Source organism: Danio aesculapii, chromosome 9 (genome assembly GCF_903798145.1).
Source record: "Danio aesculapii chromosome 9, fDanAes4.1, whole genome shotgun sequence".
Lineage (NCBI taxonomy): Eukaryota > Metazoa > Chordata > Actinopteri > Cypriniformes > Danionidae > Danio > Danio aesculapii.
Genome location: NC_079443.1, coordinates 37,713,580 through 37,736,714, shown reverse-complemented (window position 1 = coordinate 37,736,714; position 23,135 = coordinate 37,713,580). Strand labels below are relative to the sequence as shown.

At 33.9% G+C, this 23,135-nt stretch overlaps 1 protein-coding gene across 1 annotated transcript in view; it reads right to left on the bottom strand.

Annotated features, from left to right (window-relative positions):
• The window catches only part of lrp1bb (low density lipoprotein receptor-related protein 1Bb), a 625,723-nt gene that overhangs the window by 11,109 nt on the left and 591,479 nt on the right, over positions 1 to 23,135 (bottom strand). The window contains exons 79-86 of the mRNA XM_056465638.1: positions 23,016 to 23,122; positions 20,901 to 21,017; positions 20,612 to 20,785; positions 18,382 to 18,507; positions 17,960 to 18,124; positions 13,990 to 14,151; positions 10,327 to 10,501; positions 8,156 to 8,260 (exon numbers count right to left, since the gene is read on the bottom strand). Coding sequence (XP_056321613.1) covers positions 8,156 to 8,260; positions 10,327 to 10,501; positions 13,990 to 14,151; positions 17,960 to 18,124; positions 18,382 to 18,507; positions 20,612 to 20,785; positions 20,901 to 21,017; positions 23,016 to 23,122 — 1,131 coding nt within the window. The remainder of the gene's footprint in view (positions 1 to 8,155; positions 8,261 to 10,326; positions 10,502 to 13,989; positions 14,152 to 17,959; positions 18,125 to 18,381; positions 18,508 to 20,611; positions 20,786 to 20,900; positions 21,018 to 23,015; positions 23,123 to 23,135) is intronic.

Here is a 23,135-nt window from a genome sequence, read left to right as displayed (position 1 = left end):
GCGCTGGTTCTTGAACCCTGCCGTGCAGCTGGAACACATGGCAGTAAAGTGAGGACAGTCAGATGTGAAATAGCTGTCAACAACTGCAAGGAAATGGTCTGTAGAGTAAAGTAGCAAGTGTCTGGTCTGTACCGTATGTGCTTGCTTATAATGTCATGGACATAATAAAGGTATGTGCAATTCAAGAATATTCACTGCAGGGGTTCAGAGTTCCCAGACTGTTTGTTAAAATATATATGTATTTTTTTTTTTGTTTACAGTAAAAGGCCCTTAAAAAAGTATGCATACAATCAAACTATTGTGCATCATGTGATCAAATGCATGCATGGCCATAGAATAATGTTGTCTCATCTGTTCACAGCTCGTCAGAACCCGAAATTTGGGAAAGACAGATTATATGTTTATTTAACTTCACCCTAAAGAGTATGAGGTATGTTTCACTGTATCTTTTGTTAGTTTAGCATGTAGTATATTGTTACATTCCCTATGTATGTTTGTAATAAGGCAAAAGTTCTCACACTTTAGCTAGCTAGCTAAATAAATAAATACATAAATAAATTAATGTTGAGGTCTATGAAAGAAACAATGACAATATGTTCAAACATAATCTAAATACATGTTTTATTTATAATATTAAGTCAAAACATTCTAAAATAGCAGTTGCCTAAACAAAATAGAATTTTATGATGCATCAAATTTTTTTTGACAGAAACTGATAATTTTAATATTACACTTAATATAATTTTATTCATATTTAATATAACACTACACTTCTTAATAAATAAAATATAATTTAAACTATTTATATGAATCTGAAAAAGCATATTTAACATTGAAAATTGTCCAATAAAATTAACTGATAAAACAACAGAAAATCAATCATGCTGTTTTTAAAATGAATGAAATCTATTATGTTTAACAATGTTTTAAAAATGTTACAAATAAGATTTATATATTTTAGGTGGCTGTAACTAATATGTACTTACACTGAAATTAATCATTTGTTACATTGTACTTATTGTGCAAATACTTGTTTTACATTGTACTTATGATTAATTAATGTAGATAATGTATGTCATCTGTAATTAATTCTGTAATTACATTTGTAATGACACTGTTGACCGTCCCTTACTCTTTAACCCACCCTTAAATCTTCCCTGACCACCAAACCTGTCCCCTTTCCCTATACCTGCATCTAAGTGTTCTGCAATGCTTTATGAACACAGTAAGTAAATGTTTAATTAAGTGACTGTTCAATTGTAATATATATGTGTTTAGATGTCTTGTTCATTATGGTTACAAATAAAATAATTAAATTAAAATATTACTAGAATTTACTTTAAAATGGGGCAAAATAATCTAGCAATAATAATAATAAACTATAAAATCAGTTGCCTAAAAAAATTTATTTTGTGCTGCATCAAAATATTTTTTTGGCCGGAAACTGATAATTTAGGATGGAACATCTTTGCTCAACTTCTTAATTCAAATATTATAATATATATTATAAATATATAATATTACACTTCTTAATAAATAAAAAGCCAATTTATATGAATCTGAAAAAATATTAGTCAATAAAATAAACACATTTACATTAAAAATTGTCTAATAAAACAACTGAAAATCAATCAATCAATCAATCAATCAATCAATCAATCAATCAATCAATCAATCAATCAATCAATCAATCAATCAATCAATCAATCAATCAATCAATCAATCAATCAATCAATCAATCCGTCATTCAGTTTGTCTGTCTGTCTATCTATCTAATGTTTGTATTCTAGCAAATTGCAAATCGCCTTCCCCAAAATTATGCAACTGTTGGGAACTCATTTACATTGTATTAATTTAGGTCAACTATCATGACTTCCTGGTAGATACAGTTTCATCATCCCATACATTTCCTGTGACTCAGAGGCAGTGAATGAAACACATTATCAAGACCTTACAAAAATATCTGAGAGACAGAGAGAGAGAGAGAGAGAGAGAGAGAGAGAGAGAGAGAGAGATAGAGAGAGAGAGAGAGAGAGAGAGAGAGAGAGAGAGAGAGAGAGAGAGAGAGAGAGAGAGATCATTTGCATAGAAATTGATTCCATTCTCTCGATTATGCTAGTCATCGCCACAAATGCCATATAAACTGCACCGAGCATTTGATGATTTTCAAAACAACCATTTACAAGTTTGGAGAGTGAATAAAACCGGCGATAATTTAATGCTTGCTAACCACCATGATTCACAGAGCATCCATTATACATGCCTTCTGTCATGAGCTGTGTTTGCTGCTAATAACATCTGACGGGAAGAAAAAGACTGATGAAATATCTTGTTTAGGGCAAAATGATCAGTAACTATAAATAGTGTGGGAAATCATTTTTTGTTTTGTTTTTGTTTGCTTGTGTATCTTCACATACACATTAAAAATAAAGCTAAGTAAAGAAATGTCTTATATTTCATGTATGACCATTCATGTTCAAATATGTCATTCATAGAAACAAATGTACACACTTAAAATATGCCTCTCTTCTAGATGATAAATCTATTAATTAAATGATCTAAAAATAATTTAAATACAGCGAAAGGTTTCAGTTATTTGTCTTTCAAGTACCCCGACTCCAAAACCCCTTCAGTGTATGGTAAAACAAAAGGCTTAAAATCTTTAACTATAAATATAACTATATTTTTAGCCATATGTGTTTGTTAAGATGTTGCAGACTAGACAGAAAGACAGACAGATTTATATAATTACTTTTTTTGTATTTTTTTATTAAATTAAAACAATATAAAATATACAGTGCTCAACATATATAAGTACACCCTCGCAAATTTTATCTTTTAATTTCATATTTTAATAGGAAGCTATACAATATTATACAATATTGTGCATATACTGTACAATAGATTAGTCAGTACTGAAGCCAAATCTGGAGCTTATCTAACAAAATAACTTACAATAACGGTCCAAAACCTAGTACACCCAAATTTATATGTTATAGAAAAATTAAATACAAAGTTAAAAAAAAGAGCAAAAATCAAGAGGAGCAAAAAAGAGAGAAATATTTAGTTGAAATTTTGTAGGTTGCAATTTTTTTTTGCAATATTTTGCTTGAATTTAATTGTATTATCTTTAAATTTCTGAATATGTTTGGTGACTAAATATTATTTTAATAAATATATTAATATATCTGTTTAATAAATCTGTTTTGTTTAAATGTGCCAAAATACATTGCCTATATTCACTGAGAAATGAATAAAAATATTCTTTTTCTAAATGGGGTTTACTCAATTATGCTGAACACTGTATATACAAGCAGAGCCTTGCAAACCATGAAAACAAAGGTTTTGAAACACTTCATTCCATGACTATTTCCTGCGCAAATAGAGAAATTCTTCAAATCAAAGCATGAGGGACAAATATTTTTCACGGGTCACAGCTGAGAGCTTTGTGGCCTTACTACCTCTATTATCAACATCCCGAACACATGGTGCTCTGAGAGCGGCCCATGCCATCATCAGTTCCTGATCTCGCAATACAAAAACGAATTTATACTCCACAAAAACAAATTGTCAGTCTTTCTAAACGTATCCATGCCTCCCTGCCAAACCAAACAGGACCGGACTCCAGCTGTTTGCAGGATAGTGTCCCAATATACACAAGTCCACAGGGTGGATGTCCTGTCAGCAGCTCCAGCACAGTGTGAGCCTAACCTCATCTTTATCTAAACGAAGCCGGAGAAGCTGTTGGACATGACAAAAAAAAATCTGCCTAGCCATGATAGCTTACAGCTATTCCTTATTTTACATCAATATTTAAATAAGGTACACTTTATTTTGATGGTGCATTTGAGTATTAGTAGACTGTCTGCTTAATATCTGTTAATACTGCTCCTTCAATAGATATTTAACTGACTGTAAGGAACTTTGCAAGTACATGTCAACTTACACTAACCCTAACCCCTAAACCTAACAGTCTATTTATAATCTAATGAGAATTAGTTAGCATGTAGATGCAATGTAACTTAAATTCAACAAAGGAACATCAAAATAAAGTTTGACCTTAAAAAATGATTATTAAATAGTGAGACCTTTTATTAGAAATATTTCGCTTTGATGCCATTAACGATTTTTTTTTTTTTTATGGGAATCTGTGTTTTAGAAATATTATGGTTAAGGAAGGCCTAATGCTGATACTTCTGAGTCTCCTGGGATCGAAATATAAGACAATCAGAGAAAGTGAAAGTCAGATCGTATATAAAATTGAGTTATATGCAACCTTTATTTGGCTTAATCTCTTACATTTACATTTAAGCCATGCTCACACTGTGAGATTTCAACCTCGATTTTGTCATCCGAGTCAAATTTGGGGAATTCTAAAAGATTCCAGAAATCCGGAAAACCGTTGCGATCAGATGTTTCCTCTGATGAAGTTCTGGCAGTGTCAGAAGATTTCAGGTTCTTTCCAGCAGTGTGACAACAGCTACGATGAGCGTCAATCCAAGAACCAATAGGAGCTCAGAATTTGATGATGCAATCCAAGCAACAATTCAAATGTCAAAACAGTTTTCCTCTTCCTGGTTTTATTATTGAGACACGCTGTGTGCAAAATAGCCGCTATAGATTGTTTACATTTGCTGTGAGGAATCGTTTCAGAACGCGGGATAGTGAAAGTGTCACAGGTGGATAATGTCAAACTTTGGAGGTTTTTTCTTTGTGTGTGACAGGGCTTCATTGTCGTTCAGTCTGACTTTATGACAGCTGAGATCGTACAGTGTGACATGGGAGCCATGTTCGTGCAGTCTGACATGCTACAATCGTTCAGGATTATAAGTTCTCCATTCACGCAGGAAATTAGACTGGATCGCCGGTGAACTACGTATGCCACCAAAACGAACTACAAATCCCATCATGCCATTTCACACACACCAGTTGGCGATTACCTCTAATGACACACACACAGCTGAAGCTTGTGATCGCTGATCATTTGGACTTTTTATACACCACACACACATTAGTTCATTGCTGAGTCATTGTTTGTTGAAGCGAGTCCTCTAGTGTTTCTTTATTTTGTATGCCTTGTTTTTGACTTTAGCCTTGTTTATCGTAATTTGCTGTATCACCACCTATTTTGACCTCTTGTCTGTTTAATGACTACGATTTGGATTGTCAATATATACTAGCAACTCCTGTATTGTCCATTGCCTGCTTACACGACTATTCTTATTAAACTGCACCTGGATCCCTATCTTTGTTGTCCCCTCGACTCGCTTGCACAGGTGACAGAAATAGCCAGGGAATTATTCATATCAAAACCTTGGTTTACATGGTTTGCAGGGCTCTGCTTGTATATATATTTTATATATTGTTTAAATTTAATGAAAAAATACAAAAAGTAAAAATATCTGTCTGTCTATTTGACAACATCCAATATATGACACATAAAATAATTGTATTTGTTTTTAAACCATGTAACAATATAAAAATAAATGATGCATGTAGCACTGTAATAAATGACAATTCTTAATTGCAATTTTAGTATTAGAGTTTTAAAGTTGCCTTTTTTTTTTGAAGAAAGAGTGTTAGTTTAGGTTTCTATTGTACAAAAAACTCCATAAATGATTACATTTTTACAGATGTAGCTGTCTGTGTTTTATAGAAGGGCATTTTGGCATTATTTTACATGCATTCAGCCTATATGTTGCAGTGTAAGAACCAATCAGCAAGTGCAGGTATTGAGTTTTTGCCCTGGAATCTTTAAATGAATAAAACATGCAAGTTTGCAGCATTAAATGTAAAATAGCTGCTTTGAACTGTGTATAAATGAACAAAGTTAGCCCATGATGCAGACTGCGGTGGCTGGAGGTGAGCGCACATTAGAGAGAAGACAGAATGCGGCAGCTGACTGGTATCGATAATGTGGGATACAGTGGTCTCTCGCTATAATGCGGTTCACCTTTAGCCGCCTTGCAGTTTTGCAGATTTTTTTTACAATGCTTTTTTTTTTTTTTTACAGCGCATTGTGTTGTGTGTCCTGATTGGCTGTAGACCATTGCCAATCAATCAGTAACACTTTATTTTGATAGCCCATTTGAGTATTAGTAGACTGTCTGCTTAATATATGTAGATACTGCTGCTAAACAGACATTTAACTGACTATAAGAAACTTTGCAAGTACATGTCAACTTACACTAACCCAAAAGCCTGGTTTATACTCGACATGTCCGCTAGTTCGCTTGAGTGCGCACGGTGAATGTGATGTCATCGATGTGCTTGCGGCGGTTCACTTTGGGTGCATGCGACATTGTTTTGGCTGGCAGAGCTCATGATTTTTTTTGAGACTCGAGCGAACAGTTTGCGCGGTGCCGCGTTTGATTTGAGTTGAATATGAAACACTTTAAAGAGATTTTGTCTGAAACAGATACGACTGTACAGACATCTTTATGATCCATCCATGCGAGATCACAGGGATAAGCAGATGACCATTAATTCTTGGCTAGAAATTGCAACAGCAGTGAGAAAGGAGGAAAGTTTTTGTTAACAAGCTTGGAAAAACCCGAGGGATAAGTTTGTTAAAGCCAAAAGAGGCCGTGGCAAAAGTGGAGGCCCAGGAGGGTTTAATATTACAGAAATATGTTTTTCCACCATTCACAGGTTTTACACTGATGTATATATTACAATTTAATAATAAAATAACAAAACTGTGATTTAGGAACAAATTATTTCTTTGATAACTGGAAAGGAATATTTGAACAGTTTACAATATACTGATGGCCTGTTTTTCTAGGCTTTATTGGTAATAATGGTCAGGAATGTTGGACTATTATTGCCTTTTTAGCATAAGAAGAGGACAGAAACTAGCCAGACAATAATGTGTGAATTGTGGAGCGTGTTAAATCTAAAAAAAATCTGTATTTTTTATTAAGTGTACTTTTTTTGCTTTTATTCTTGTCATAATAAAAAAATATGTTTGTAGAACAACTCATATTCTATTGTCATAAAATTTTTTAATAAACTTTAATAAGTAGAACTGTCCAAGATATGAACAAAAGCAAGTGATGCATCAAAGTTTAGAAAAAAAAATATTGAATGGTTATAAAAATCCTTATATCATTAAAATAATTTATATAAATAATAAAAAATAATTAGTTTAAAATTATTGAATGATGACGTAGTTCTGGAAACTTTCTACTTCTCTGTTTCGTGAGGTGTATGTGCAGTTAGCGGAGGTCCACGATGCGGGGCCAGGCAAAAGTGGAAATCCAGCTTAACCCCAACCCTAACCCCAACCTAACAGTCTACTTATAATCTAATGACAATTAGTTGGCATGTAGATGCAATGTAACTTAAATTCAACAAACGGACCATCAAAATAAAGTGACCAATCAATCTCCTCGGTGCAGTTTTCTCCACAACAAACCCCACAATGTTGACGAGATGTTCTGCACCCTCAAACGCACATGCAGTAGCACCTAGTAGGCAGAGAAAGATGCTAACTATCTCACAAAAAGTCAGACTTCTGGACATGCTAAGTTACGCAGCTGTAGGGCACCATTACGAAATAAATGCATCTTTGGTTTTTACACCCTAAAACATTTGTAGAGTTCGTGGATTTCACCTGTTGCAGGATATTTTTAGGCGTAACTCCTGCAATTGACGAGGGACCACTGTATACACATAATCCAGTCAGATAAAACACTCAAACTCTCGCTTCAGTGTTAAATGCTAAAAGAAAATCTACAGTATATGCAGTGTATGGCCATGTGATGCAAACAATTGAGCATTTTTTTCCATTCCACCCCTAATACCCAGTATTGTACCATATTCAGCAATATTAACTATATAAAAAATATATATATATTATAAAAAAAAGGCTTTTGAGGCTTGAAGTAATTTGATTTGTAACCGAATGTAGACTTTTAGGCACATAAGAGCTTGGCTAATTATGCCTGTGTGCTTTTTAAGTCTGTCAGACTAAGTGCCAGTGTAGAGTCCCCTGCTGAGGTAATTTTGGGCCCCATTGATCGGAAACTTACAAGTCTCTGACATCTGTACGACTTTTATAAATGAATGCCAAGGCTTCCAAGGCCGTTCGCCGTGTGGCTCTAATAGCTGAGAATTGGAATACGGACAAAAGCAGGCACTTAGTCATTCTTACTGGCAGAAGGGTAGGCTGGTGTCGGGGTCCAGATGACAGGTGCCTCCGTTATAGCAGTAGCCATCACACAACTGGCAGCTGGAGGCGATTCGACCGCTGGTACAGCTGGCAGAACGAGAACAAATTGGATGAGCTAAAAATGTGACTGTTGCATAAACCTAGGAGTCATTTGTGAGTGGACTTACAGGATAACCTATAAATAATTGATTGAAATTAGCCTTTGTAACAGAATGAGCTGCATGAAGGTTATAAACGTGGCTGGAGATTTATTGTCTTTGGTATATTTCGCAGATGTAATGGCACAACATCAATTCAGCACTTTGTTTGCTTTAGGGAAACCAGGGCTGGGTGATTATTCAGAGTTTATTGATTAAATTTAAAGTAATGTTATGTCACAGTTAATTTTTTAAACAAAGAATCATGATTTTGAGATACATACTGTATATTGCTACTGAAAAGAGACCAAAATTTCATGTTTTCTCTGGATTCATTAAGTGTGGGTTTGCGTAAAACGTTAAAATTAGTTTTAATCAATAAATATCTTATAGCATGCCTTGCCAATTTCAATTAATAATATTTTCAGAGAATTAAACTGGGTCAGAATTAGAAATGTTTTGACTGAAAATCAATGTTATTACTAGTGTTGGGCAAAAATTTATCACATCCAAAATTAAAGTTTGTTTTGACATATATATATATATATATATATATATATATATATATATATATATATATATATATATATATATATATATATATATATATATATATATATATATGCATATATTTGCAAAAATATTTATTCATATTTAGATATAAAAGATATGCATATTTACAATATATAAAAAAGAAAGATATAAAATATATGTGTATTTACAATATACAGTTGAAGTCAGAATTATAAGCCCCCCTGTGAATTTTTATTTCTTTTGTAAATATTTCCCAAATGATTTATTTTTTTAAATTGAAAACTGCTTTTATTCTAGCCAAAATAAAACAAATAAGACTTTCTCCAGAAGAGAAAATATTATCAGACATACTGCGAAACTTTCCTTGCTCTGATAAACATAATTTGGGAAATATTTAAAAAGAAGATAAAATTCAAAGGAGGCTAATAATTCTGACTTCAACTGTAAATAAATTATAATATTATATTATATTATAATATATATATTAAAATAATAAACCATTTGTTTATATAGTTATGCTTTTAACCCTTTAACTACCCCACCAAGAAAAAAAATGGTAGATATGTTGGTTTATGGTACCTGAATTAATACATACAATCATTATAGTATGAAAAATATGAAATTATGAAATGTAAGACCAATTTCTTTAAAAACAATCAAAATAAAAAAATGTTCGAATATTAAATCTAAATAGTAAAATGGTAAATAGTAAATCTTTATTTTTTGAAGTATGCCATAAAATATTTAATACTTTTTTTTTTTTACAATAAAACCAAAATCAAGTTTTCTTTATAAACCAATGTTGTGTGTGTGTAAACCATTATTTAAAACAGTCATTCTTTAAATTACTTATTAATTAATTAATTTAATTAATTTAAATAGTCAATATTTAAAATAGTCAAAATATGGTCAACCATTTGGAAGAGTCGGCAGTTACAGGGCTAAGTTGACTACTGAATTGTTATATATAAAAAATAAATGCTAAAAATGAATGTTATAAATAGAACTTTCTAACAGATCCAAATATATTACGGACAAATCACCTGATATGCAATTAATGTGCAGGTTAACTATGTATATACTGAACTATGTATATAATTTAAACACTAAAAACTGAACTACACTGTTCCTATTTACTATGACCTTTTATGTGAAGCTGCTTTGACACAATCTACATTGTAAAAGCGCTATACAAATAAAGGTGAATTGAATTGAATATAATAACTTATATTTGATTGTAACTAACTTAATCTGATTGTAATGCAATAATGTGCACATTTTGTAAAGCTGCTTTGAAACAATAATTATTGTAAAAAGTGCTTTACAAATAAACATAAATTAAATTGAATTAAACAAATACGAAACAGATTTAGCTTTCTATCATACCTCCCAGTCCGAGGTGAAATGTATAATTTCCACTCCGATACCATCACCACACTGAACCATAAAAAAAGTGTCTGTATTAACAAAAAGCAAACTAACTTGCAAGCCACATCTCCTGTGTCTCCATCAATGATACAGGGGGCTCCATGGCAGCGCAGGCACTTGTCGACATCACACTTGATCCCTTCATAGCGTGCGGGACACACACACTCCACATGTCCTGAACTGGATAATGTGCAGGCCTTGGAGTTCACACAGTGGTGATGACAGATGTCTGTCACAAAAAAAAAGAAATGGAAAAACACACAAGATATGCCCCTAATTAAGACACGAGGGCACAATCCTTTCATATTATGTTCAAGTTTAATTAGAATTTTACAAAGCTTTAATGAGACTTAATTATCCACATCAAATATCTACTGGTGCTAAGATGAAAATGTGTCGCCCCTTGGGTGCACGGCGCTAAAAATGCATTACGGGGTCCTCAGATTAAATTGTTTTGCAACAAATTATAATAACAAAGACTTCATAACTGCAAACATTTTATCAGCAAAGCACAGAAATACCTCAAGGTTGTTACAGCAGCGCTTAGAAAAGCTCTTTGGGCACAGATGGTTCAAATGCTGGCAAATGCCCTTTTGAGCCAAACACAATATTCGCTATCGCTTGGCTTTTTGTTGTTGTTGCCAGTTAAGGAAAGAAAACTTAGCAACTGTTCCAATAAACAGAACGTAATGACATTAAAGTGTCCCTATTATAAATTTGTGTATGCAGTTGTTTGTGAAAATTATAGTTATTGTGTCTATGTGTGATCCTAACACATTTGCATAATGTTAGTTTGTGGACTTTATTGGTTGCCCACGAACAATGTCTACTTTGGCCATCCAGCAATGGTCTGTAGCTGAGGCTTGGAAGAGGTTCATGTTGTTGGCATTTCAAGATGTAAACTGTTAAAGTAAAACTGGTGCCATGTTACCACTATCACTGTGCTTATGGCGAGATACTGCAGATGAATAGAGTAAAACAATTAACTAACATGTATCACCATTTACTTCCACAGCAGTTTGATTACATTAAAGGCAAGGTATGTATGTTTTTGCATTAAAATATCCTAAAACACTATCAAAGTGTTATATATGTTGCTGATTTATGTACTTATATTATCCCAAATGTTTAGAAGAATGTTAAAATCTAGAAAAAAGAGCAATTCTAACTATTGACATGGACTGTTATACACCATCGATTTCTGGGTTTGCTTTATAGAAAACATAGAAACACCAAAGATGCTTTAATATGTTGTGCATTTTATTCGACTGCACAGAGCCGCATTATAACAGAACCTTCAAATGTATTTAGTATGATTAGACATGACGCGTCACGCTCATCTCTTCTCAACAAGTACTTCAGCAGTCTCTTCTCACTTTGGCTACATTTACACTGCAGATCTTGATGGTCAATTCCGATTTTGTGGCTGTATCCGATTTTTTAGATGACCCGCTTACATCATCTTTTAAAAGTGACTTGTATTCCACTGTCTGTATTTACACGGCACAAGGCAAAAGGTGCAATGAGCAAGAAAAAAAAGAGCGGGCGCTGACTGACAGTTGATAGTAAAAGAGTGGTCTTTTCTACATTCTTGTATTTAATCTGTTCGCAGGGTTTAATTTTTTTAATTCTTCTTGACAAGTTGCTTTATTTAGTTATTCTCATTTGGCCATCTTCTTTTAATGTAGGCCTTTTTTAACCAGTAGGCATCTTAACATAATTTACATGGCTTGATTTATGCATGTGATGTATGCAACAGTCTATATTGTTTACGTGGCGGACGTTGCGCTCTCTCTCTCTCTCTCTCTCTCTCTCTTCATTCATTCATTCATTTTCTTTTTGGCTTAGTCCCTTTATTATTCAGGGGTCACCACAGCGGAGTGAACCACCAACTTATCCAGCAGAAGTTTTACGCAGTGGATGCTCTTCCAGCTGCAACCCAACACTGGGGAACCCTCAACAACTTTACATTTAAATGCAAACTGACCCAGCCATGGCTCGAACCAGCGACCTTCTTGCTGTGAGGCAATCGTGCTACCCACTGCGCCACCATGCTGCCACATCCGATTCATCTCGGATAAATTTCCACATATGAAGAAGGCCTGAATCTGATTTGAGTAAATCGGAATCCATGTGATTTTTTTACACGGGCCTTATCCAATCTGTGCCACATGACAGAAAAAAATCTGAATTGGTCACTTGAACCATGCAGTGTAAATGCAGCCATGGACAGCTTTCATCCTTACTCTACTTCATACTACCATGATAATAAGTTTTGAATGCTTTAGCACATATGATGTAATGAACGCCTTTGTTTGTTGTGAATACACACCCTCTAGTGTCGAAAATGACATATTGTGCCTTAAAAGTTGATCATCTTTTTTCTATTACAACTTTTGCAAATAAGGTATTATTTAATTTAACATACAAATTTGCATATACTTTTATTACATATTTTTGGAAAATACAGTTGAACATTGTTGTTTAATTTTTTCGAAATACAGTCAAAGCAAAGGTTTTTACAGAGGTGATTTTGTCAATCTCTTTTTATTGGTTTATAATTAGTTATTTGTAGTTATATATAGATATTATAGTACAATAATAATGACAGAAAAACATATTTTGTTAATTTTCAGGCTCATTAAATATACAAAAAAGTGCATAAAAATGTAGATATACATAAAACTGTAAAGTTTGGTGTATGTGTAAGTGCTGCAAAGTCAATTATGGCTCAAAGCAGAAGAAAAAAAACGAATTTTGAGAAAACAGACTAACAATTTGCATTGTAATTGAAATCTAGACACACGTTGATAAAGTGTTATAAAAACACATATTTGTGCAAACAAAAAGAGGGGTCTGGATGCAGACAGGTGAGCTGAATGCAATGCTGTTTAATGCACCAGTAACGCTACTAGCTACATTGTGTCTGACATTTCAAGTCTTGATATAGGCAATCTCACCTTGCAATAGGGTATAGGCAGAAGTATGTGAAAGGACTTTTAATTTAGCAGTAACCTGAGTCAAGGCCTTCCGGTGAACTGTATGCAGTTTCAAAATTGGCGCGCTTAAGGTCTGTTTTCTTCAAAAATCAACAGTGTCCACTGCCTGATTGATATAAAATGTAAAGTGGGTCTCAGATTGTACAAGAATCACTGCATTTACTACATTAAATTCATCTTCCCCTGCCATGTCTTTAAAATAGGAACATTTATTTTACTCCAGTATATTCAATGGTGTTTCTGTGCTCGCCTGCTGATCCTGACGGTGCGTGTGTGTAAATGGCTTTTCATCTCGTTTTACATTTGAACAATTAAATGAAAGCTAAAGTCTATTTAACTGATTGAATTTTAATTACATTACAACTTCAATGCTGTAAAACGAACCGTATGAAATTGAAAAAAGTCACAATAACCGGTCACCGGCAGTGAATCGGTATGGGAAGAATCACTAGCTATGCATGTACCCTATTCCAAGTCTGCATCCAGATACTATTGAAACTGACAGGCAGTGCATGAAACAAAATAAAACAATAAAATTAAGTAAATTAAAAAGGCTTGAAGGACTTGAAATAAGCAATATGCATTGTAATGATATGAAATTGAAGGCGCACAACATTGGTTTTAATCAGCTGCCATGAGAATCAACGACCTACTGAGCTAAAATGTAGTTTTTCATTTCTGCAGCATATAAGCAACCTCTTCCAGGTACAGTACTTACGATAAAGACAGCGGTCGCCGGTATACTCTGCCAAGCAGCGGCACACTGGCTGGTTTCCAGAGCTTACGTCACATGTGCCTCCATTCAGACAGTGATTATCACAGATCCTCCTCTCACAGTTCGGGCCGGTGAAGCCTGTCACACAGCGGCAAGTAGGTTTCCCTGTGATTGGATTAGACAGATTGAGAAAAAATGTGCATCAAATATTCATGCTTGTAACAGCTGTTTAGCACTGTAGCTAACAAGAGGAAAATGTTTTATGCATGTTTTGCTCTTTTATAAAAAAAACTCGCAGAGACAGGAGCCAATGCTGAAAGCTATTTTCAGCAGAATCTATGAGAAAGTACAACAAGCAGTTTATATATCATTGAAGTTAACTTGAAATATTGGTCCTAATATGAAGCCTGTATAAAAACAGCTTTAACATCAGACAAATGAACTACTTTAGAATTAAAAAGGGTAATCTACTCTTTTTTTCTACAGACGTGTTTTTATAATTTAGATTAAATTATATTAATATTTAATTTTATTTCATTTCAGTAAAATGTTCCAGTAAAAACTTCAACTTTTCAACTTTCAAAGTCTGTGTATCTATAAAATCTGTTTAATCTGTTAGGGACAAATTAATTTAATCTAAAATGAACTGTCTTGAGATTCTTTTAAACGATATGCATGAAGAGCAACAACTCCCATGCATTGTTGAGAATGTAAGGATGTACAGTATTCACTTGTGGTGAAATGGTTTAGATTTGTTAATTCATTTTCTTATTGGAATGAACCGCCAATTTATCCAGCATATGTTTTACCCAGCGGATGCCCTTCCAGCCACAACCCAACAATGGGAATACACTCTTGAATTCACACACATACACTACAGCCAATTTAGCTTATTCAATTTACCTATAGCGCATGTCTTTGTGGGGGAAACCGGAGCCTGTTTAGATTATGTTTTAGAGTTTGGTTTTCAAACAAATACTGCATGATATCACAAAGAAGTTTTATTTGTAGCTGACTGACTCTTGAGACATGGAGCACAGCTTTTTAATGGAGCACAGCTTATTTATGAGGGATTCATAATAATATATTGAGCTGCACAACTAACTGCTTCAATTGCTCATTATCAGTATATTAAAATATTAAATTAATAGCATGTATTGTTTACTCACTACATCTAAGACACAGTGAAGGATCCACAGTGAAGAGTCCAGTCATTTATATGTAATTAAATAGACAAAATAAATATTTTATTAATGAAAAAAGCTTGCTTTATCAAAAGAACGCCAAATAATGTATCACATCCAGGTAAGATTGTTTTTAAATGACACCTGCATGTTTTATAAGATTTTAAAGTGTGTCCCCATTTTACGTCAACACCATCAGACATTAAAATGTAATAAATCAGGATCAGTTAATCCCTGTCAGGTGACTCGCGATGTGCTTGCGGAATTCATTTACTTGGTGCATCTGGAAGGCACAAGCGCGCCACGCTGCTTGTAAGCGCAAGCCGTGCACCTTCATTGGAAACAACGAACTTGCGCAAAAAGACACGATGTGCGAACGGTCCCTAAAAGGCCGCTGTCATTTGCGATCTCCAGCAGTTGATCTCTGGTTGATCCTCTTGCACAGCCATGATTTGTTGACAAATGGGTTGCGGATCCATTCCTTGGCAGTCCTTCACTGGGCCTTTTACCCATAGCAAAGAAACTTTCCTAAGATGTCTGTTACTTACTCATTTTACTGCTTGTGGGTTAAATTTGGGCGCTCAAGTGACCGAGATTTAAGCGAGAAAATACGCTCATTTTTAAAATAAAAGACTTTACAAGATAAAAGTTAATTCAAATTGAGATAATAAATAAAACGGAAATAATTCATGATTTCTTGTGCGGCTTGGTACCAATTTATCCATGGACACATGGTTAAGGACCACTGCTCTAAAAAACTCCAGTGCCACAGTCCACCTTCACCTAGTGCCAGACAGGTTCAGGTACATTTAATATTTTTAGGATATTTTAAATTTGAATAGTAAAATATCCCTTGTCAACACCGTCATTCAATTCATAAGAAAATCCAGGATGCATTAACATCTAGAATCAACAGAAAAACTAAATGTCTACTATATAAACTTCATATGTTTTGTGAAAGAAATGCCCAAAATATCAACACCATCAGATATTGTTAAATCTGAATCTTAAAAATAAAACATATAAAACACAATGAAAATCTTGAAAAAAAAAGCTTCTGAAACAATAACATGCTCACTGTTTGTTGTGACTGTTTTGAATACAATAATTAATGGATTCAATGAATTTTAGTTAAAATGATTACAAATGCAGTTTTTCATTATCACTGTCAGATGTGTCAAATCTGTCAGAATGGTCACCACCATCACATGAATAATTCGATAATAATTACTTGTCTTATTTTCTGTTTGTTTAACTGTTGGTCACATGTAAAAATGTAGGGTAACACTTTATTTTGATAGTCCATTTGAGTAGACTGTCTGCTTAATGTCTGCTGATACTGACATTTAAAATTTAACAGACATTTAACTGACTATAAGAAACTTTGCAAGTACATGTCAACTTACACTAACCCTAACCCTAACCCTAACCTAACAGTCTACTTATATCAGTAGCTGAATAGAGTATATGCAAGATTTAAACATGTAGTTTTCGTTTGTTTCAGTAGTTTTTTTGTTTTCAATTCTGCAGTCAGTTTTGTCCAACTTCTCAAGAATCAGTGAGCTAAGAGCAGAGAAACCACTCATTAACTACCTTTATTTTAATAATGAAAACTGCATCTAGCTGTGCCATTAACAATCACCAGAACAGATGATGAGATGCATCAAACTTTAGAGGATTCTGATGTTGAAAATAATTGCTTTGTTGCATGCCTCATCAGTCATTTGATTGGTTATGATAGATGAAGCTGTAATATGACACTTGACTAATTTTAATTGAGGTGCAGACACAACACAACACTCAGATGATTTTGTCATTAGCAATTTTTGTACGTTTTTACAATTGGGACCAAAGTGCTCAATTTTAAATGAATATCTCACGAAAGTGGATCAGTGGAACATTATCATACAAACCAGAGACCATGTGCCACCTTGAATAATTTTATAAACCTTTATACTAATAGCACACACACACACACACATAGACAAAAAACATAATTCATTTTTGTTGAAATATGTCTTTAAATATTCATTTAAAAAAGAACTCGGACACACAATATTTTCCAATAGCTTCAAGCAATTTAACTCCAAGACATTATGATAATGAAAGGATAATTGCGCGCACACCGTTAATTAATAATCTGTTCAAACAATGGTTAAAACGAAAGTGGCAATCGCTTTTTTACAAAAACTCTCGAGCTCTTGAAAGTAGAAGGACTGTGCATGAATGAGCACCGCTTTTTTTTTCAGTCTATTTCAAAAAAGAAACGATCGCACTAGTTGCGTTTCCAGGCACGGTTGCTTCGCACAAGGAAACGGAACACAGGAGCTTTTTTGCTATTCACCTGCTTTCTTTTGCTCGTGCGAACACTTATCAGTCGGTAACATATAATAATAATAATAATAATATAAGTAAACATATCACTTTAAATTATAACCCTGAGCTATAAATAATCCATATAGTAAAAAGAGGTATGTTTGTGTTTAATTTTGTGTAATTTGTGCTTTATTTTTTCCATCATAAAAATAATGTTACGTTTGGTATTTTAATGTGACATTAGTATAACAAGCATATCACAGAAAAAGCTCTTTTGAGTTCACAGTGTTCCCTAAAGTACAGTTAATTCCATCATGCATCCATTATGTTGCTGTGAAAAGGCTTGTTTAGAGTTTGGGGTTAGAAAAAGGTGGGTAAGTCTATTTAAATACTTAAATTTGCCATAAATAACTCAACATGTCTGAGGAAAAGATTTAGTCATGCATTGAAATACAGAAAGCTAAGTTTCTTACCAAGAGGTGAGCCAGTGCACGTGCCTCCGTTTAAGCAGTAATCTGCACAATGGTTGACTTCACAACGTTCCCCAGAGAAATTGGGCCAGCAGTAACAGCGCCAGTCTCCTTTTTCATTGGCCATGCAGCGTCCTCCATTCTCACAGGCAGGTCGGCACAGCTCACCTTTACCATTTTGAAATAATATGCATTATTCCATATATATATATATATATATATATATATATATATATATATATATATATATATATATATATATATATATATATATATATATATATATATACATATATATACATATATATATATTATAACTTGATATTTCTATTGCTATTTCAGAACCCCCACAATTAATAAAAAATAATGGCTTAGCAAAGAACAAGGGAAAGTTATCAGCTCTACAGTGAAGTGAGGCTTCAGACCTGAGACAATGGGGTCAATACAAGAGCCATTGACCAAGGTCTTCCCCTCTGGACAAGTACAGCTGGCCCCGGTTGGATTGAGCAAGCACATAAATTCACAGGTCATCCGTAGACAGGGGTTGGCCACTGAATATAAAACAGATAAAGTGGACTTTTAACTTGGAAAGTACAATAACATTTGCAGCAATCTATGCTGAACCTATCATAAATATAATTAAATAGCTAAGAATTAGTTGTCATGCTGTTGCAACACATTGTACCTTACCATATACCATTTCCAATTACCAGAAAAAAAGACTCCTTCCAAACTTTTTTTATAGACAAAAACATATATTTTTGAATGTAGAGTCTTCATTAATTTGACAAACCAACCTATAATAAACCAGTAGATGAGGTCAAATAAATCACGCATTACAAATTTGCATTCAAATTTGCAACAAAAAACAAACAACATCTGACACAAGACAAAAAAGCAAAGCAAAGCGAAACAATACAAAACACCTGATACAGGACTGAAACAAAGCATTTAACACATGACTAAAACTAAGGGAAAAAACAGAAAAGCAAAGCAGAACAAAACAAAATAAAACAAAACAGAGCAAAATAAAGCAAAGCAAAAGATATGACACAAACTAAAACTAAAGACAAAAAAAAAAAAACATTTGGCACATAACTAAGACTAAGACAAAAAGCAAAACAAACCAAAAATGATACAAAACAAAGCAAAGCAAAACGTCTTACACAAGACTAAATCTTAGAGAAAAAAAACACATGGTCAAAGTATTAACACTAACAAATCAAAACAAAAAACAAAACATTTGACACAAGATTAAAAAACAACAACTTTTGACTCAAAAGTAAAACAAAACATTTGACACAGGATTAAAACAAAACAAAACACAAAACATTTGACAGAGGATTGACAAAACAAAACAACACAAAGCAAAGCAAAGCAAAGCAAAGCAAAGCAAAGCAAAGCAAAGCAAAGCAAAGCAAAGCAAAGCAAAGCAAAGCAAAGCAAAGCAAAACAAAACAAAACAAAACAAAAATCAAAACATTTGACAGGATTAAAGCAAAATAAAACAACAAAACAAAACACAAAACAAAACATTTGACACAGAATTAAAACAAAATAAAACAACAAAACAAAACATTTGACACAGAAATAAAACAACAAAACAAAACAAAACATGACACAGGATTAAAACAAAAAACATAACACAAAACAAAACAACAGGGGGCCATTGATATAAAGCCTTACTATACTTGAACATCAAGTATATCATGTTTGATGATCAACATACTCTAAAGCTTAAGCCCTGTATTTCACTCAGCATTTGTTAAAATATGGTTTCAGGGCCTATTTTGTACTCTATTCATAAAAAGTGCCATCTACAATCGTTTCAGTTTAGCCATTGAACTAGTGGCTTAAAAGCAGCAGATCTGAAAGTCGCAGTTCAAAGATGTGGGGAACATCTGTATCAATCTTCAGTGTTTTGCTGAGGACATCAAACCTAAACTTTTAGCTTTTGCTGGCAGTGCACAAGTCTCTCCAGCAGGCTAGATCTCTGACTTTAATGAGTCAGTGGGGACTGGTTCGGCTGCCCCTCACTACAAACCCACCAGAGGAGAAAGATCTTTTGAGGTTGTGAGGTCATTAACACTACCAGATAACAAACAGAAAACCAAGACCAACAGCAGCGGAGGCCAGCTTTAAAGAAGACGGCATATTAGAGAGCTAACCCACGTGAAGGCTATAAATACGATGCATAAGGGAGGGCGAATTAAATGAGTGTTTTATTACTGTTGAGCTGTACTCATTTTTGAAGAGTGTTATTTGTATAAATGAGGTGCACAGAACACTAATGAAGAAAACATATGGCCGCCGTAGGTAAAAAAAATAATGCATGCATTTCTTTTCTCCAACAAACTGTAATTGTAAACACAAAAGCACTGGGGATTTACAGACAATTGGACAGAGATTATGGCTTTCACTTTGGAGATACAAACAGGAGAGTAAAACAATCTGAAAAAATACCAAGCGCTGAAGCATATTACTCTGACCTTCAAAACACTGCAAAAGAATTTTCTTTTTGAAACAGCAAACCTGAATCTTTAGAAACATCTCTTAGGATCCATAAAATTAACCCTAAATCTATAACACCTATTTCATTATTCTCCATATGTGGAAAAAAAGGGGAAAAGCCCTAAAGGGAAAACATTATCTTACCATCTTGCTGTTTGAAACGATGCGAGATCAGGATGTTTGTTGTTTTTTCAATCCCCAGATCAAGCGGTTCGATTGTTTTTTTGCCATATTTGTGTATTCTGAAAACTTCATTTTTCAGGCCTGTTCCATAAATGTGATCTTCAAAAATGTCTATTCTGTATGGCTGTGATATTCCTGTGTGAGGAAAACACATTAGGCTAAACTGAATCTTCCATAACACAGTTCAATGATACAAGATACATGAATGAAGCAAAATACTATCAGATTTCCTTTCAATTGTTCTTCTCACCTTGCTTGCCATCGATTACCACCAATGTGTCCGAGCCATCGAAACGGACACTGCCAATGACAGAGAGCTCGGCATCGGCCCAATAAACACGCTGGCTGAAATAATCAATCGCCAAGCCTGCAGATAAATGACAGGAAAAATAGTTAATTTTGTAATAATGTGACCTTGGGACGGAATGTTGAGAAACTGTACATAATTAACTGGGAACACATCTAAGCAGTGTTTACACTAAAGCATTACGCTCACAATAAATCTATGCAGAAACAAAACAAAAACAGTATTGATCACCATTTATGTAAGAAAATGAGTAAACAAACAAAAAAAATAAAAAAATCACAAACCATAATTGTAATATACTGTGAAATAATATGACGATGCAGTGGTGTAGTAGGTAGTGCTGTCGCCTCACAGCAGGAAGGTTATATTATCTATTATATTAATTTTATGAATTTAAATATTATGTTTTATGTGTATAATTTTGTATTTGCAAAAATTTTATGAACGATCAAATGTAAAGGTAGTGTTTAATTTCAAAAACATGATTAAAAAATATATATATCACAAAAGTCGCTGTCCTCTCCATTTGCACCAGACACTTTCTTATAAACACGTTCTGGGAAAACACTGCAATTCTGAGTGTGCTTCATGCAAGTGAGTGGGTTTAACAAACCACCTGCAGAAAACACACTCCTTTCCTCTCTATATGCACCAGACACTTGAATTAAAAAATAAATTAAATGACATATTTGGAATAAATATAAATGTAATTGTAAATAAATACAAAAGTGCATATTCTCTTACACACACTGTCATGCTACACTGAAAAATAGGATCCATTGGATTTACAACATTTTTTAAGGATAAGTGGTTGCAAACAATTTATATAGGCTTAATGTAAACAAACAAAATAAGTTGAACATTACTACATTTAATTTGTTAGATTTAATTTGTTAGATTTAAATTTAAATTAATCAGTCTATTTGCAACCATTTCTTGAAAAAAATCGAATAAATTTAATTAGTTTTTTCAGTGTATATGCAATAACTTACAGTATCTTGTATTTTCAGCCTAATCTCACAAGGAAAAGTAATTATTTTACGTTTTGTCAGTTTAGTGGCAAATTCGTACAAGTTATATGAAAATGTAAGATTTTAAAAAGGAGACATAGCACCAACCCCCACTCCTAAACCCATCCGACATTGGGGGATTAGCAAATAATATTAAATATTAAGAATGAAATTGTATAAATTCATACGAATTAGCCACTAAATCAAAAATTTACAAACTGCTGTGAGATAGCATTGGTATTATACAACTGTTTACTCTTACATTCCAATGGCCATTATTGTTTACAAATCACCACAACACCTACACCAAATGGATCATGCCAAAATCAGGCTGATTTGTATAGACAGAACATTTCACAGAGTTTTTTCATTCATCTGCATCTTGCGAGACATTAGCAAGACTGCAACTAGTTTTTACATAATATAAAATTGCATATTATAAACAGAACCCTGCTGTTGAGGTCAATATGGAGCTAATCTGAACTTAAGAAACAACAACCTCTGCTTCAAGGTGGACATTTTCAGCACAAAAGCTTTAGATCTGTGTCCTTTAGCTCTTCCTGAAATAAACTCAGCAAAACTTTGGCCCACATTTCTTTGGAGTTTGCATTGCTTGACTCATTATATATTTCCTCTCTTGATTAAAGAGTCGGATGTTGCATTTTTGTTCCTTTTCTAGAGATGATGGATTCCTAAAGCTGCACTGGAGGCGTCATATTGGCCCCTATAAAGGAGGCCATGGTTAAATGTAGCGGTGCTTAGTGTTTCCCTGAGGAACCCGCCTGCAGGCTTACCGAAAGGCACTGCATCTAAAACATTCCCTCATACGCGGAAATGAGGAAAGTGCTGCGATATACTGAAACAGGATATGAGACCAACAAGCTTCTACACAAATGCATTCAGGCCTTGACCTCGTCCCTTTAGAAAGAACCAAAACAACAACCTCTCATTTATCACACTCACAGAAAAAACAGCTGAGGACTCAAAGGAAAGAGATGGCGTTGGAATGCAGTACATGCACATCACATTGGAGAATGCAGAAACATACCCGTGGGTCTTCTCAGTTTTTTGTCCAAAAGCACTCTACGCATGGAGCCGTCCATCGCACTCTCCTCTATGTGCGAGTGGTCGCCTATTACTGACCAATACATCATCCTGAAACAGGTCA